General features: G+C 32.9%; 2 protein-coding genes across 4 annotated transcripts; both read right to left on the bottom strand.

Moving 5' to 3' along the window:
* Positions 1 to 766: 766 nt before the first annotated feature.
* LOC132312796 (phosphatidylinositol/phosphatidylcholine transfer protein SFH9-like) lies at positions 767 to 7,876 on the bottom strand. Of its 2 annotated transcripts, none has more exons than XM_059811306.1 (11): positions 7,521 to 7,876; positions 7,372 to 7,400; positions 6,131 to 6,214; positions 5,983 to 6,036; positions 4,976 to 5,053; positions 4,756 to 4,809; positions 3,600 to 3,659; positions 3,434 to 3,529; positions 2,492 to 2,593; positions 2,243 to 2,323; positions 767 to 1,509 (listed from the first exon to the last, which is right to left on the bottom strand). In XM_059811306.1, exons 1-11 carry the CDS (start codon positions 7,573 to 7,575, stop codon positions 1,195 to 1,197), a joined length of 1,008 nt encoding a protein of 335 aa, XP_059667289.1. In that variant the 5' UTR covers positions 7,576 to 7,876; the 3' UTR covers positions 767 to 1,194. The 2 variants fall into 2 exon arrangements, with proteins under 2 accessions (XP_059667289.1, XP_059667296.1); XM_059811313.1 differs by having other exon boundaries at positions 4,976 to 5,050.
* A 2,748-nt stretch (positions 7,877 to 10,624) lies between these two features.
* Positions 10,625 to 16,808, bottom strand: LOC132312781 (serine/threonine-protein kinase D6PKL1-like). 2 transcript variants are annotated; one of them, XM_059811293.1, is made up of 3 exons: positions 16,582 to 16,808; positions 14,497 to 15,510; positions 10,625 to 11,934 (listed from the first exon to the last, which is right to left on the bottom strand). In XM_059811293.1, the coding sequence occupies exons 2-3, from the start codon at positions 15,447 to 15,449 to the stop codon at positions 11,064 to 11,066; spliced, it is 1,824 nt and encodes a 607-aa protein (XP_059667276.1). In that variant the 5' UTR covers positions 15,450 to 15,510; positions 16,582 to 16,808; the 3' UTR covers positions 10,625 to 11,063. The 2 variants fall into 2 exon arrangements, with proteins under 2 accessions (XP_059667276.1, XP_059667269.1); XM_059811286.1 differs by having other exon boundaries at positions 16,587 to 16,807.
* Positions 16,809 to 18,987: the final 2,179 nt, after the last annotated feature.

Below are 18,987 nucleotides of genomic sequence, written 5' to 3'. Positions count from 1 at the left end.
ATAAAAAATATGATACTAAAGCACTTGATATCATAATGATCATTATATTATATTATTAAAATTTTAATATATCCAAATAATAGATCAAACTAAAAAAGTGATGAAATGAGTTCATAGTTGTAGAAGTTTTATAAAACATATATAGAGTCGCATATTTGTTTGTATAGATAACTAATTTTTTTCACTGGCTAACAAAAAATAAATTTTCTATTTTTATCTCAATTATTAATGTATAATTTTAACAAATATATATATATATATATTTTTGGAGTACCTGTATCGGCCACACACGCACCGTGCGGTTCAAAAGCAAGATTTTAAAGACTCATCTCTCGGATCGCCGCCTATACCTATGGGCTATTAATTATACAGTTAAACTATTAACAAAATACATGGATATATATCATACGACTAGGGAGAAATAAATTATTAGCATTCTTGCCGAAAATGAAATATTTAGGTTAATTACGTTATGTTATTATAATTGTACTTTATTTACAAATTTGTTTTTTTTTTTTTTTTTTTTTTTTTTTTTGACAATGTATACATTACGAAAAATTATGTAGTAATGAAGTTTTTTGTTTTAAAATATATTTACAATGTCGTGCTGGGATTTACATTTGCCACAAATTTCTTGTATTTGATCATGGTAGACTCAAAATCAAAAGTAGTTTTTGATTATATATCCCATACACTTCAATAGCTCCTCATCTGAAGCAGAAGAGATTAAGAGAAGTCCATGCAACAAATTTGAAACTGTCCGAAATGCTGAGAAGGAAAAAAGAATAGAAATTACATGGTCCCAAGACCATTGGTCACAAGCCAATCGTCATTGGACACGTGAGCAATTGTGTCAAAAATACATAAACTTTTTCAGCATTTTACTTACGTGTCCAATGATGATTGGCCGGACCATCTAATTAGCGTATATCGGTACAACTGAAATTAGTATCAACTTATAAGTATCATCAAGCCTCTCTTGATAGTTCCTAAGCCATTATAGGCTGGATACAACTTACTACTGATTACACAGGTAGAATGTAAAGTTACGTAAGTTATATTAGAATTTTCCTGCAAAATTTACATAGAGCTAATCAAGCTGCTACTACTATATTGGACATCTAAAACAGCGACTGTCGTGTCTGATAATAGATGTGGGATCAATCACCATATGTTAGCGAGGCATTGAGCTTTTTATTTTTTATCAGCATTAATATTCATGTCCGCGAACGAGCCAGAGAGCCCCTCCTGCTTCTGTAACTCAGATTCTAGGGTTTTGGCAATCTCTGTTACTTCTACAGCGGGCTCGGGTAAATCCACACGCACAGATCCCTGTTTAATTGGTTTCACAGGTTCACGGTTCAAGGCTTGCTGCTTGATGTAGTTGTACAGTTGTTGATGAAATGGATGGTCCAAGGAAAAGCAATTGTCAGCTGAATTCTCCAAATGTCGGGAAGATCCGGAGCCTTCCCTTCGACAGAAATGAGGGAGGGATGCATAATCCATTATCTAGACAAAACATGCAAGCAAACAAGGTTAGAACAATACTCATTGAAAGGAATGAAACAGAAATGGAGAAAGGGTTGGTGCTTCTGGCAAACAGAACTATTTTCTTGTTATTGTTCTATCCAGTTCTACCATGTACTTGATATTATGCAATGAATCAAAATGTTGCAAGTAGGAAAAAAAAAAAAAAAAATTCAAAATCAAAATGTTGCCCATGATGACCATGCCGTCCCTGTTTTCATTCTGATGTAGACAACTAGAATCACCTTGCACTGTTAGAAGATTTAACCAAACAGGAACTATGGTCCAGTGTGCAGTAAATTAGAGGCTGGTCTTTCATGACTAGGGTTTAATAGGGCTCACCTATGGGCCCTAGTAAATATATACCAAGCCACAGACATTTTTAATTTTTTTTTGGAAGGTTAAGCAAACTCACACCCCCATGCCTCCATGGAGGCTCGAATCCCCGACCTCCCCTTTGGGGAGGTGGGTTTATACCAGCTGGGCTATTGCCCATTTGGTAAGCCAAAAGACTAGCTAATTCATCTGAGCTGTCCTGAACCTTTTGTTATCCTTTAGCAGTAATTTTGGTTTTACAATTCAGATAGTTGGTCTTCTTCTCCTAGTTTTAGTCAATCAATTGAGAAAACACAAGGTTCATGTCAATGAGAATAAAAAAGTAAAATCAAAGATAAGAGTTCTCAGAATATTAAAGATCATCAGAAAATTTCCTTACCTTCAACAGATCATCTCGTCCACAACCAGACAACACCTGCACTTTTCTCTTTGTCCTCTCCTGCAAAAGAGGCTTGACAACCTGCAAATATTGAAGGCGTTACACTAATGGCATGGTAAAATACCCAGAGAGTAGTGTCATATAAATATATATTCATTCGTTAATAAACTTAGATATTTAAAGGTGTTAAGAATTAGTACAGATGATAAAAGCTTATAAAGCACAAGGAACAACAATGTGGAGGCCAACCTTCCAACAGGCTGAAAATACATATGGAACATTTACAATATAATACGTAACCGTCTTCTCCGGGTAGTTCAGATCATCAATGGTAGAAATAATAGTCAATAGCTGCATGAACACAAAACATCAGTGTTAATAAATTTTACATGGATTCCCATGTTGATTACAAAATTAAATTAGCAATCTGGTATCAATAGGAATATTCACATAAAAAAAAAACTTCAGCTACTTATCCCGGCAAACTATCAGGTAGTTTAATATCAACTCAGACTATCGGGGTTTTGGACAGGAATACTTAATATCAACTCAGACTGTCAGGGTTTAGGATAGTTCATGTCCTACATGAAAATGAATCCTGATAATAGCATACTGGAGAAATAGGATTCACACAGAGACAAAATAGGACAATGCTTTGCTGAGTTGAATATGTCACAAGCCTTATTTTTCCATCTTGAAAAATTAAAATTTCAACAAAGAATTTTTGCACACCTCACATATGCTTTATCTCATTCAAATATAACTTGAGTTCAACAATATCCATCCACTTCATCAATTTTGGCTTGGGAATGGGCCCCCACACACTGTTCCTTTAACAAACATCCATATTTTCCACTCATAAAGTCAGTAGGTAGTCATCAAAATTATATTATTGATCTTTTATTTCTGCCAAATCTCTAGATAAATCTTTAATATTTGATTAAAACATAATCCCTAGAGAGGATGGAGATAAGATAAATCACTTTACAACTCACTTGCAGTTCCAGGCATCAAAGAACCTCAGTAAAAGTGAAGGGTAATAACTAAGGTTAAGTTTATTGTTGGTTAAGAAACAATTCACAGATCTTAAAGATAAGGACATATTCCAGTGTACTAGTTATTGAACAAACAGGAATTTCACATTTTAAATAAGAAGGGGAAAAAAAAAAGTTCTACAGTGTCAAGGTATACCTTTATTTGGCTCAATGCCGAAAGCCTCAGGCCAGTCATATCTAGAACCTTCACACAGTTGCTAATTTGTCTTCCATATTTCTTTGTTGCAGAAGGCTACATCAAGGGTTTTAAGTCAACACAACGAGTAAAAAGACCTTCGAACATTCCATGCACTAATACTTACCAAAATTACACGATCCCGATATTCATTGATTTGAATATGTGATTGAACATAGTAATGGATCTGAAATAATAGAAATAAAATTATACACTGGAAGTTTATTGAAGAATGAAATACTTGCATATCAACTCTCACAAGACCCCATCCGGTAAAATAAAAGAAGAAATAATGGTTAACACTTGAGTAGAGATAATGCAGCAGAAGTTACTATTCCAAATCTAAAGGATTTACATCAATGGAAAAACAAAAGGTACTTTTGCATAAAGAATGGGCTATCTGATTACCAGAGAGATTGAGCATGGGAGTAGGAAGTGAGTAATCAAAGACTCTGTGTACATACACACACACACATATATAATTGAAAACACATAAATATACAAATATACATGCATACACTGCATAATAATTCAAGTTGTATTGTTGTTTTATCTCGCTCTCTATGAGAGGGGTGGTTATAGTTACATGATTTGTGAGTTACAAATTCAGGCTACTGTCACTAAATATTTATTTATTATTTATCATAAAAGAATATCAATTGTTTAAGTTGCATAATAATTTAAGTTGTATCCTTGTTTTATTTCGCTCTCTAATTTCAATTGTTGTGTCTTTGCCGTGTCGTATCCACAACTACTTTTTCTATTTGTCATGTTAACATGTTCTAAACATGTCGTGTCATGTCCAACTATATAATTGAAAACACATACATATACAAATATACATGCATACACTGCATAATAATTTAAGTTGTATCGTTGTTTTATCTCCCTCTCTATGAGAGGGGTGATTATAGTCATATGATTTGTGAGTTACAAATTCAGACTACTGTCACTAAATATTTATTTATTATATAACATAAAAGAATATCAATTGTTTAAGTTGCATAAAAATTTAAGTTGTATCCTTGTTTTATTTCGCTCTCTAATTTTCAATTGTTGTGTCTTTGCCGTGTCGTATCCACAACTACTTTTTCTATTTGTCATGTCAACATGTTCTTGTCATGTCGTGTCATGTCCAACTATCCATGCTTCTCAGCCTATTACTGCTCCTTCATTGCTTTTTCCCCGATAGGGTAAGGTATAGATGTCTGACAAATACTTCTTAAAAAGTACAATAATTATGAATGTCAAAGGGAATTTGGAGGAAAAACAATAATCCTTACAGAAGCTTTGTCAAACGTGCTGAATCCTACACCAAGAGCAAATACTGGAAGGCCCTGTCAGAAAAGATAGTCACTACATGTAAGTAAGAATACATGAGAGAACATCACAGTTCCATCAGTTTCATTTTTATAAACAAATTTTACTACATCAGACGTAGCAAGATATATAGACAAGAAATAAATGCCGGAAAAGAGATTAATCTGGATCAAGAATAAGCACCTCTCTTGTATAACCTGACAGTCCTATGAGTTGTGAATCTCGCACTGCTCTGTACAATTCAGTAGGAACAATGGGCTTCTATCACAGAGAACTAACCAAATCAGAATATAACAACTAATTGATTTATGGAGTGCATCATTAATTGGACAAGATATCACCAATATACATATAAAATATACAACCAGAACAATCATTATGCACATAGCCATGTAACGGTGGAGATACAATGGTTGTGTTTAGTATGTTGAAAGAGTGCGGGAGAGAATGCTGGGGATCTTTTTTTTTACTTATTTAGTGAACTTAAAACTTCCATGCCATCTCTTTCAAAAGTTCATTTAAGAATCATGAAAATTACGCTCATGCTTTTCATGTTCATATTGGACTAGACAAAAGTTTTACGGTGGCTGTCAATCCACTACACGCAGCCCCCCTCCTTTTTTCCAGGCTTGTGACTGGCTGGCTAAATATAAGAAATTAAACATGACACAGTCTGCATCATGCTTTTCTTGTATAACTTTTTAAAAAAAAAATGTGTAGAAGATTCATGATAAAGGTAGATCTATTAGCTAACCGGATTGCAGAAAACAGAGCAAATCCATCATATACACGAGTACTTAAATTACTAAATCTGAGAAACTCATTCAATGTTTACCAATAAAACATGACTCGTCTATTATGATCCTGCACCTCCTCCAGTCCAAGCTGCTCCTAAAGTCGATACAGGCACTCACAATATACGGTCACAAATCTCAAACTAACATTAAATCAAATAATTCAACTCAAAGACCATAGCAACAATGTCCAGCATTCATTTGCCTACAAAGATTGCTGAGCCTTGATATAATTCAGTTTAATGTTTAAACCACACAACGATTTACAAAGCTTTAATTGAGTGTTATACATAAAGTCCAACAATGAACCATTCGACAAGCATTGAATTAATCTCATGTTCATAGAACTTTTTTAGATTTAAGATGATACAGCGTTTAAGAATAAAGTGAACATACCGCCAACATATTGTCAATCTCACTCTGTACCCTCCACTTTAAACAATCCACTAACTGAAATGTTATACAAGCATTACCTCATTAATAAAAAAGATAATCACATACAACAGGTTTTGAAATATATTTACCAAAAGGAACAAGAGCTTACCATTTTGTGGGCTTTGGAAACATTCCCCTCTCTGGCTTTTAAGAAACGCGCATAAGTTTCTGTTGGATATCCCTGATGAACATTCTGCAGATGGAAAAAGGGAACATTTGAATAAGGTTTCATACAAACAACCAAAAAGATTGATAAAAGGGTTTAACTTTATAAGTATAAAAATATCCAAAGACAAAATACAGATGCACAGGAACAAGATTCTTTTTCCAACAGCATACACTCAATTTTCAACTAACAGTAGGCAATAAAATATAGAATGAATATATGATAATAATAGTAAAAAAAAGGTTGACATTATATCAACCACAATTCTCTATCCCATCAGACTCAAGTAACACGGGAGAAGCACTGCACAGCCAAAAACGGAACAAAAAATTTCCGGTGTAGTAGAATTTTAGCATTACATGGATGTTCAACAGATTCGATTTTGTGAAAGAGATTCAAAAAAAAAAAAAATTAGACTAACATTACGCAAATAATAAATACAATGAATATATGATAATAATAGTTAAAAAAAAAGCTGACATTATACCCCATGGAAGATAGAAAAGCTCAGCAAGTCTTACTGTAGCCTATAATTAAATGTTAGGTTCAAATTTATACCAATTAAGCCAACATAAAAACAAGTTAAGCACTAAAGTATCACATTATATGAAAACCCATTTCTGACACTCAACAAATCCATCAATTAGATTTTGCAGAGTAAGAATCTGGTATTGAATTCTTCACTGCTATTGAAATTCCTTCGAAACACAGCATTTCCACTTCTAAAAAGCAACCAGAATTTCATAAAAGTAACCCAAAATAAAGTATTGAAAGAATTCCTCCCTTTGTTTTGTATTTTAGAATAATCTCACATCAATCAAGCCAAAACAGTGGTTTTAGACTAAGTAGAGTGGTGGTTTAATTAACTTGGTCCACAAGTGAATAAATAAAAAATCTTAGATTTTTAAGATTGGTTATTATTTCAGTTACTTTCCTACATTTTCTCAGAAAAACAGATAATTCATAATAAAAAATAGGGAAAAAAAAAAAAAGAAAAAAGAAAAAAAAAAAAAGAAAAGAAAGAAGAGTAAAGCAATAACAAATAAGATCCACAATTAAACAATATATATAGATATATAAGCATATAATAATCACCAAAGGAAAGTACTTGAACAAAATGCCTACCTTTGAAGAACAGATCGGACAAAATAAGCACAAAAAATAAAAAGAAGAAAAATGCGAACCTGAAATGTTCTCTTGAGCGGTTCTTCAACTGCCAAATTGAAGTAGAATTTGAAATCAAACCAAAAAAAAAAAAAAAAGACCCCAAAATGAGTACTGATTTGTGAATGAAAATGGAAGCAAATTGAAGTAAAGATGAAAAAGAGCTGACCATGGTCCATCAGCGATTTAAACTGGTTGATCGCGTCCTGAGAAACGGTTCCCATTGCTGCTTCTTCCACAAAACTTTGCACAATTTCCACACAAATGCAATGATCAAAATGACTACTTTTTGGTTTAAACTTTTACTTTTCCTCTTTATTTTCACACCTTCTATTACTTCAGAGAAAGAGGAAAGAGAGAAGAAGACGAAAGAGCTAGAGAGAGACCAAGAGATTCCAACTTAATTAGGAGAGAGAAAATTGAGGAGATAGAGCGCGTGTAAAGAGTCAAGAATGGCAGGTCCCTCTCTCTCTGACTCAGAGAGCCTTTTCTTGGAATTGAAGCTCTCTCACATTATAAATGGGGACATTAACTTTGTTTTGCCCTCCCCCCACTTACTACAACGCTAAAAACGAGTGTTTTTTAGTCTATGTTTCTCTCACCATAGAATAATTACTTCATCACCGTTGATTTAAACTGGTTGACTGTTTTGAAGAGAAACCAGTACGCGTTTTGATTGATGGATGATATTGAGTAGTGCCACGCGTATATTCACATGAATCACAATTTTTTTTATTTTAAAAAGGAATGATTTTACGTTGTGTTGTCCGAATATTGACACGTGCAAAGCAAAATTAAGCTAAGGAGAATTTATACAAGTAGTATTATTGGGTGAAATAATTTTAGAATATAATGGATCTTATTCAATATACAAGAATCAATTTTACTAAATTGGAAATCATATTACAAGATATTTCACACTTTACTTTTTTACAAATTTAAATTCAATGATTGTGTTGCAAGATGCTCTTTTGGATTTCCAATGTCACGTTCATTTACTAAATTACAATTTACATATGAATTATTATGAGGTTTGGTTAATTATGTGAATCTTTTAAACTATTGTATATTCTCCGATTAAATTTTTGCGAACAATGCAACAAGTAATAAATTTAAATTCACAACTATATAAATATATTAATTTTTTTTACTTAATAATATTGCGATACAACACGTTAATAATGATACGAATCTAAAGTTGTGCTCGAGAGAATCCCAAACCTATTTCCTCTTGATATTCTAAAGAGTAATTGTAACAATGATGGTGTAAATGGATAAATTGGAAGGAAAGATAGGAATGGTAATATTACTGGTAGTAGTTTTGTTTGATAAAATTAAAATTAAGTATTGAAATTTAAGTATTGAAGTTTTTAAGTGATAATTAAAAATAAATATTTCTTTGATATCTTTTTAAATTTTGAGCATTTAGTGATAATTGATAAAACATAAATTCTTAAAATTTTACTTCATTCTAATTGGCGTATACCATTTTTAATATTTTTAGTGATATTTAAATTACATTATCAAATACTTAGATATGCGCTTAATTTGTTAAGAATTATTTTGTGTGTGTGTGATATGAATTAAACAATTCACATGTTATCTAAAATAGGGGACAAAAGAAAATTAGTAAAATATTACAGTAATTGATAGGTCAATTGACATGTTATCTAAAAAAAAATGACCTCTCAAATTGACTAAACCCACTCTCTTTGGATGCAAGTTACAACAAATAATTGTGTATTGGAAGAAAATGAAAGGAATTTGGTTGGACGGTAGTTACAAAAATAATTGTCTATTCTCTTTTATAATATATTCCAAATGGAAGAAAATGAAAGGAAGAAAGAGAGAGGAAAAGGAAAGGGGAAGGAAAAAGACAAGAGTTAAAAAGCAGTACACACCACTAAGTTCTGAATTTTATAGTATATGGCTTATATTCATTATGGGGGAATGCTGTAAACACTGTTAAAATTGGTCACGAATGTGTGGCTCTAAACCTCTGACCATCAATCACCACTATATTGCGTGGTCAAAATTGGCTACCATTATGGCTATGCTTCTCGTTCCATTCACATTTCACATAGGTTTCATTACCAAAATACTTAAAATAACATATATGTATGAACTGTGGATACGTGTACCTAAACTCAACTTAGTCGAAGTCGTGGATAATGGCTACATTTTATTTACATATATATATAGACTCAGTGGGGAGAAAAACCCTAGGACCTAGGTTGCAAATCATTACTCAACACACACACACATATATATATATATATATATATATATTATATAATATAGAGTTTGGTAAAGTGAAAGCTATTGGGGATCGGTAAAGAAGGGTTGGTAAGAGGCGAGCAAAAGAGGGAGCACTCTCTCCCCAATGTAGGGGACGACCGGGAAAGTCAAAAGTAAAAGAAACACAAAATAGGTCAGCTTTGGAGAGTTGAGATTGTAGATATTTTTTTATTATTTGTGGTAAGTGAAATTGTTGGTAGTATTAAATTAATTAATTAATAAAAAATTTGTTGGTGGCTGAGACGTTGTTGTCAAGACATTTGCAGATGAATTTCGCAACGACCCCTTATGAGTCTCTCTTTATTCAATAGACCAAAACTCATAAACTGTCCATTACTTATAGGTTTTGAAAGCAACCCAAATGAGCAATTTTTATAGGCCCAAAGTTTTGTTTGGATAACTAGGGCGGTAAAAGAATGGAGAAAATAACACTAACGAGAGAGAAGAAAAGAAAGAAGAAAAAAGAAAGGAGAGTATAGTAGTAATCCCTCCCGGTGTTTCGATAATTTATTAAAAAAAAAAAAAATTGAAATGATGGTAACAACCCTCATTGGTGTTAAGGAGAGAAAAGAGAAGAATGATTTTGTTATATTTTGTGAGTAGTAAGGATAATAAAATAAAGAGTTCACTATAAAAAAAAAAAATTGAGGGCAACCAAATAATTATCAATTCTCTATTCTATCCCTCCATTTTAAAACAAACACAATTTAAACTTGACCACTTTAATTTAATCACCATATTTATTTAAATTAAAGAATTTAACCAGAGTTGATCATTTTGGATCCCCATCTTCTTTTTTACCAAATGCAAGGGTGTTTGTTTATATCTATCAAGTGCAGGAACATTACTTTTGTTTCTTTCTCAAATTCAGCAGATGTAGTACGGAGTAGAATAAAGGACACGCAAATTTCTTAAATTCGCAATGTTTTTTTATGCTTTCGTGAGCAAGAAAAACCGCAACAAAATTTAAAAATATAGGAAGAAACATATCAATCTTAGAATGACAACAAAAAACATTCAAACTTTGGTGCTACAATGAAAAAGATTTTCCACAGAAATGTCAAAAAATATTTGTACAAATAAGATGGCGGAAATCTTTTATCATGTACCCAATTTTGAGTTCCTCTTAAAGCCACCACTGATTTGTCCTCCTGATCACAGGTCACTAAGGTGCCGAGCACAAGCTTGGTCCAGAGTTTGACCAATATAATGCACAAGCTAGTTAAAACCCTAAAATGAATGGAGTATATGCAATGGTTAAAGCAATACAGATCTGAAACCTTTACAGGAAGCAACAACAAACATACCGTTCTGTTCATCTATGAATAAGAAAGCTCCGCCGTCCCCCACCATTAACAATCCCTGAACCTTTCAGAACAAATGTTTCCCCTTAAATAAAAACAACTTGTTATAACTAGAAGAAATCAAACTCCAGATAGTTATCGGAACTTTTTTTATCAGAAGCAATGGAAGAAGTCTTTTCACTTGTTGGTGCAGCTGGGGCCGGTATTCGATCAAACTCAACCAGCTTGGGGATATCCGGAGGGGTAGCACAGCGTATCAATGCCCAATTTACTCCTTCAAAAAAGGGGTGTTGCTTGATTTCAGTTGCCCCTCTTTTATATGCCAATCTGTACTGAGGCTCTTTCACAAGTAACTTCTTAATAAGATCCCTTGAAGAGGGACTGACAACTGGTGATTCTGGAAAACGAAGAGGCTGTCCCACAACATTGAACAACGTGGCTCGATTTCCAGATCCCTTAAATGGTGTTTTACCAAACAACAGCTCATATAGAAAAATACCGAATGTCCACCAATCTACAGCGCTTCCATGACCTTCACCTTTGATAATTTCAGGTGCCAAGTACTCGTGGGTCCCTACAAATGACATAGAGCGTGCACTGGTTGGCTCAGCCATGAGCTCAGGTAATGGGCTTACTTGGTTTCCAACTTCATTCTTTGGTTTCCGGTCCTTCTTCGACTTGCTAGAAAAGAGAAGGGGAGAGAAGCATGTTGTGGGAACTACACAGGAAGGCTGAATGCAGGAAGGTTCAATGCAAGCAGGCTGGACACAATAAGCAGGGTTCTTCCGAAGGGGCTCTGCCTCAAGGGACGATGTCTTGACAAGAGTTGGGCTAACAGCACATCGGAGCGAAAGATCAAAGTCTGAGAGCATTATGTGTCCATCTTCCCTCACAAGGACATTTTCCGGCTTAAGGTCACGGTAGACAATTCCAAGCATGTGAAGGTATTCCAATGCTAGCAGGACCTCGGCTACATAAAATCTGAAAAATGAAATGATAAACAAAACACTTCACAATCATTTATTGTATCTTATAGGCAAATCTGCAAAATAAAATGATAAACAAAAAACTTTACAATCATTTATTGTATCTAATAGGCTAAATAGGCTCCCCAAAATCCATGCTTTAGCACAGAGTAAAGACAGGACATTATACAATTTTCTATATTTGCTCCATAAAATCATATTAGTTTACAAATTAAAAACAAATGGAAGAATCACTCTAATGTCATCAAGAATCTGGACCTGTACACAAATGGGTATACCTGCCTTCAATTATAGGTGGCCTTTTAGATACAAATTTGGCTAACATACTTTGTTATGGGGTCACATTAGTGTGAGATATTTATCAACACAAATAGTGACACGTATTAAAAATTGAATTTTTTTTCCCCATACTAAAACAATAAAAAAAAAAAAAAAAAAAAAAAACTTTACGTTAAACCATTAGGATCTGGGGAATAGAAAGCTCAGAGGAAACTGCAACTAGGTTTACATTTCACTACAGAATAATAGCACCAAAAAGAGTAAGTAGTGTGTACTTTATCTAATGAAGCACATTTGATAAAAATTAAAAATTAAAATATATATATATATATTTAAAAAAAAAAAAAATGAATAGTTTACGCATCAAAGTCCCATTTCAGAGCTTATATTAATCTATTAGCGAGGGTCTAATGAAAAGAATATTTTACGCATCGAAGTCCCATTTCAGAGCTTATATTAATCTATTAGCAAGGGTCTGATGAAATACATCACTCTTATAAATTCAATCGGAAGTCTTACATGAACTTACTTCGGAGCAGCTCGTAGAAATTCTCAATTTTCTTGAAATAAAATAGATGCCTAAAGTCATTTCCAGAAATGTTGATTCAATTTTACCTATTAATAAGTTATTGATTTAGTCAAAGTCAAATACGATATTCAATAATTTTTTATAAGTGATTTGATAGGGAGAAATTATAATAAATGAGATGCTTGGCATCTATGTTAAGGTTACTTCTGGACAGGAAATATGAACATCAAAAAGAAAGAAGAAATTTGGAACAGAACTACATCCCATTTGGTGATAAAAACATTAAAGATAAAAACATTAAAGGAAACTGTATATAGTAATGGGTACAGATTTTCCGACTCTAAATTTTAATATAAATTTGCAGAGTCAATCAGAGTTTCCACAAAACTTTCGCGTTTTTATTGGAATAGGCAAAACCCTAGCAGGACAGGAATGAATTTTATGGGCCTTGATATATCAACCAGCAATTCTAATGGAATAAATTTCAGCAGTATGCAAGAGAAAATTCCAAATTTGAATACCACAATCCAATACATTAAGGAAGAAACTCTAACTTCTACTAAACTTTGACTTAAGACAACTAGTGTTTAGATATGAACCAGAAAGAAAGAAGGGGATGACAATGAGAAGATTCGATGAGACTAGAAGATGGAGGTGAGAAGACAGACGAAGGGGATGAGAAGATAGATCGAAGGAGGTAGATTAGAGAGACGGAGGGATTAAGAACAAGAAGAACAAGGATAGGGAGTTTGCAAACTCACAATACTAATTCAATATTCCCAAAACTGAATACTTTAGTTACATAAAATCCTTTATATAGGCAAAACATTAACCAAACCCTAAAACATGAGAATACCCAAATAACCTTAAAATTCAACCATTACAAAAATAACCAAAAACAATAAAATTAAACCTAATTATATCAAATCCCAATTTTATCTATCTTTGCCCCTTCTTCAATAGTAGAGGCTGAATGTAAGCATTTAAGAAAGTACTTGATGTAGGACAAAAAAGGTTTAAAATATATAATATAGCATATATTTATATACTATGTAATAATAGGAGGAGACATGTAGGACCAATGCTAATTTTTTTCTTGATAAGTATGTAGGACCAATGCTATAAATGTGAAAGAAAGAAAGCAATTGGTGTTTCATGTGTTAATGTGGTAATATAATATGTGTGTGTGTGTGTGTGTGTGAGTAATAGTATGATGATGTCATAGGTTGGAAAGTCTACATGTAGTAATAGTTTTACATATATGTGTCGGGAAATAGTTCAAACAAGAGAAATGGAAAAGCTAGCTAAAATGTGTGCTTGACGGTGGAGATGAAAATGTGTCCGGGCAACAATAAACAAGGAGCCGAACAGGCGCAGCAATTGAAGATTTGTAGTGTGAATGTAATAAAATGTGTTGCAAAAATAATAGGAAAGTGTTTTGATTAAAGTAATATATTGTAAGCTATAGAGTAGATATAGGAAGGCTAAAAGCCTGATTTGTAACGCAAGCTTACATATAACTATGTATGTTGTACTGAAGAGTAATTCACCCATCTTGAATGAATTGAGAAAAAATAAAATTAGAACTCTTTAGAGTTTGAAGCTTTGGCTTCGTTATGATCTCAGTGTGAGATTGTTTTATCCATTCAGCTTTTTCTACGTTAGTACTTCAGCAAAATAACCCAGATGCATAGGAATTAATTGTTAAAAGTTTACTTCAAATGAAGATATGATTAGAAGATATCATACTTTACAGCTTGCTCAGTAAAATATTTTCCTGGTTGCCTCTGCCTAAGAGTGTGCAAGTCTCCTCCAGGGCAGAATTCCATCACCAAACATGAAAACTTATCCGTCTCGAAGTGGCTGTATAGAGTTGGAAGGAAGGGGTGGTCCAATGACTGCAGAATCTCTCTCTCCGTTTGGGCTCGAAGAAGCTTCTTACGACCTGCTAGAGACCCTTTGTCCATAACTTTCATTGCAAAATAACACTTAATTCCACTTAATTCAGCCAGATAGACGCTCCCAATATCCCCACAGCCCAACCTCTTCAGCAATCTGAAATGGTTCAAACCCAAGCCCCCTTCTCTCACTCGGACAGCCTGGATGGCTTCCCATCTCAAATCGTTTGCTTTATGCGGCTTGTTGACGCTGCTACTAAAGAAGCTGCAAGTACTATCATCACTGATATCAGTGCTTGTGCTCCCTCTACACATACTGCTCTTTCCACTCTCAACAAAATCAGCATGATCACTAATTTTGGCACTTCCACTGGTTTTGGGAAAACTACTGGCCCCGTCACTAATTTTGGCAGAAACTGAGCTATTCTTCATGCTCCTGTTCTCAGATGTTCTCTTTTCTTGATCAACCAATACTCCTGATGAGCTTCTTGTCTCTTTTACTGCAGCAGCTACTATTGTTGATGCTTGTTCACCACTTGGTGACTTTTCACTCCTCAAAACATCCACTATAACCTGCTTTGTTGTTATATGTCCAGATACTGGTAATTTTTCGGCAGTAACCAGCTGGGGTTTGCTTGTCTTTGAGACCTGTGAAGTCAAAGCCCTGCCATTATCAGCCTCTGTTCGATGAGCACCAGGAGCTTTTTGTGGCTGTTGAGGGGAAGATCTGGCACCTGTTTTTGAGGCCATCAGATGAAACAGATACACTTCATACAGATCATATCCAACAAATCCAACAGTCATCACCCATTCTCATAACTGTAATACCTTCCATCAGCGACCCAACATGTATACTCCTCTAGCTCTGCCAACAAGAAACTGCCAATCAATTAAATGATCACCAACAACCAAAAAAAAAAAACTGCTTCCCACTCCAACAGGAGATGTGAAAAGATAATAAATTTCCATAGTATCTTCCTCATTAAGGAGGATATAGAGATCGAAGGAATTTTCCGACTCGGAACAAGAAAAGAGGAAATTATGAATCCAAGTTCAAAATCTAAGCGAAATTGGGGCTTTGTGGCACAATCAACTCCAAGTTAAATGATTCAAACACTGATGTTGAGTTTGGGCGCGCTGAATAGTTTACTTTGGATTTGGGATCGGAGCAAATTTTGTTCAAAGTTTTAACTAAATTTCTTCCAATTCCAAATCCAATCCACCGATTTGGTGCTCCCAAACATAGCATGAGGATCACGCAACTGGATCGAGAAAGCACCTCACACCACATAAAACTACATATAATTTACAAAATAGGAGAAACAAAGGGAAAGAGAATTAGCCAATAGTCATACAAAGCACTTCAACAGCATCGAAGATGAGTCAATATGCTATTTTTCATTAACAATCAATAATTAGAACTAAAATCAATGCCATTAGAACAATTTTATACCCCTGGATATTGTTTTGTTTCCCGGAACAGAACTAGATGCAGACTCTCAGCCAAAATGTAAAAGTATATTTATGCAGAATCAGAAGACGATTAACAGTCAATCAAGCAATTCAAGAACCACATTTTTCCCAGAGAAAAGTCATTACAAAACAAAATAAACCCAAAAAAACAAAAGAAAGACCCCGGAACGAATACAAAAGATTCAAGGGCCACCATAAAGCAAAGATATATATTCAATTAGGTCAGTTCCTCAAAAAATGCAGTTTCATTATAGCTTTCAATAATCCCATTTAAATGAACTAATCAGAAGCAATCACATAAACACGATTAAGGGTCAAACTGAAAATAAAATAAATAAATAAAAAACAAATCTTGATCAGTTGAGAATAGGAATCTGGCAAACCCTAACACAAATCCAAAATCAGAAAAGTTGCAAAAGGCAAGAGTAGAACTTAAAGAGACACAAACCCATAAAAAAGATACCTAACCTAATTTCAGAGGATGAGAAGCCAATGGTTTGCTTTGGATGAAAAACAGTAGTGTGTAAAGGAGCTCCTCATTGCCTGTTGATACCTGTGGGTGTGGGGATGAGAAATAAAAGAAAGAGAAGAAACGGGAAAGAGATGCTTGAGAGTAGTAGTAATAAAATTGATTGGGCAAATGAGGGAAAGAAAGAGAGAGAGAGAGAGAGGGGGGTCAAAGATAAAGCAATGCTTTTGTCATTCAATTATTTTACTGGTTTTTTTGTCCCCAAACTCCTCCGAATCAACACGCTGGACTCTTCGGTGTCTTCACCCGGCTGTCATGTCCTTGACCAATACTTTCACTGAAATGACCAATATACCCTTCAACCCTACCAATATCTCCATGCTGCCGAATCCTCCGTCGTAAATTTTGGTGATGATTAGTTCCAACTCAGATTACTTCATTTGGAAATGCCGTTAAAATAATATACGCGCTTTTGTCATTAGAGCTATCAAAAATTTATATTAGCAAAAAATATATTAGGTGTGTAGTATATATTTTATAATATAGGGTTCAGTGTGAAAAATTCTCTGGTACCATACAAAATGTGCAATTACCTTCTTATTATTCAGAGAACTTTCTTATTTTTTTCAATTTGTGATAAAGATAAATCATAATTTTGACAGTAAAATTACTAAGTTAATCTTATTTTATCATTAAAAAAAAAAAGGTAAAATATCAAAATTAACCTTAAATTTATCTTTTATTTCATAAACTATTTATAAAAGTTTAAGACGACACTGCTTAACTAATAAGGAATGGCATGTTGTATTCATGTTTAAAGTTAAAATTTGAAGAAGGAATGTATAAGTGTAAAAATTTGTAGATAAAAACTAAACAAGTCCACACAAATAAAAATACTTAAAAAATTGATTCAAACTTCCTAATATTGTTTTTACGTTGCCTCATCTTACTACAAAAAGTTATTTTCTATTTATTTTCCCTATATTTTTTACATATCTCATTTTTTATGATTTCTATCTATTTATACCGAAATTTTGTAATTAGTTCTTAATTTTTTCTCTTGATCTTCTTGAAGAGATTAGAATTAGATTGCTGATTTTTTTGAGCGGGTCAAGCAACATCTTCCAAGTTGTGCTCTCTGCTGATATTATGAAATTTGTAGGGGCTTGCTGATTTAGGTGCTCTGTTTTAGAAGGAGATTCTATCAACAACACAAAAAAAAATTTAGAAAGAAAACAAATTTAGAGAGAGATTTTATTTTCTTATAGAATGAGAGTTTTAGGAATGGAAGAAAAATATATAGAATTTATAAAATTATAAAAGAATATTTGCAAGAAAGATCGTGTTTATATATATATAAATATATATATTGAAATAAATAATATTCTAAAAAAATTAAAAATGATGTAAAGATGCTAGAATCTCACTTGACGTACTAAATAAAATATAGTATCCTAAAAAAATAAAAAATAAAAATGATAGTTTTATTAGAAACAAATTGCTAAATGGCAACATAGAAATATTTTAGAGAGGGAAAAATAATATTAGAGAGAAGATTTCCTTGAATTGATCTTCAAGTACATCAAAATAAACTCATTCACTATTCAAATATATACAAAATTGGTAAAGGCATTCTTGTTGCACAAAAAGGGTACTTTTGGATTTTTAGAAAAAATGACATATCCAATGGCTACTTTTCATCCTATTTATTCAATAGGGAGCAATTTGCTCAAAAGATAGATAATACAGTGAGTTATATGCCCTTTTTCTTTTTCTTTTTTTCTTTTTTAATAGGGTGTTTTTTACACATTTTATATATAGCGAGGGTTTTTTTGTATTTAACCCTATAATAAATACTTTTATAATTAAATTATTTTAAAATTTGTTTGATAACAATATCTTTTTAAAACACCATAATGCTAATTTTACAATAATATTCTTTAATTTAATATTACCATATTTGATAATAATAACTTGAAAAAAAAAGGACTAAAATTATCTTTATAAAAAAAAAATGAAAAAATAGAGATAAAATTGTCTAATCTTATTCAAGAAGTTCTACTGAGGTAAAATTGATAACCATTAAAATTGCTTTTAATAGTTAATAAATACACTTAAACACAATTTTTTTAATATAAAAATGCATTTAAGTAGTTGAAAAACAATCTCAAACAGGTTTAATTTATCTACGTTTACTTATTTTTTAATAAGAACATCTTCATCACTCTATTAAAATACTCTTTTGTGTAAAATATACACTTATGATGTGTAATTTTTATTTTTTTATTTTATTTCCAGTAATATGTTAAGATGTATTGCCACGTTATCAATGAGTAAAATTGTTGTGTATTTTACATAATTTTTTTATACAGTCACATCAACATGTTTCCTTTCTTCTCC

This window comes from Cornus florida, unplaced genomic scaffold (genome assembly GCF_030987335.1).
Source record: "Cornus florida cultivar Cherokee Brave unplaced genomic scaffold, ASM3098733v1 CherokeeBrave_3.0.0_Hap2_Chr01, whole genome shotgun sequence".
In the NCBI taxonomy this organism is placed as follows: Eukaryota; Viridiplantae; Streptophyta; class Magnoliopsida; order Cornales; family Cornaceae; genus Cornus; species Cornus florida.
Note: the sequence above shows the minus strand (reverse complement) of the source record. Positions and strands in the feature narration are given on the sequence as shown.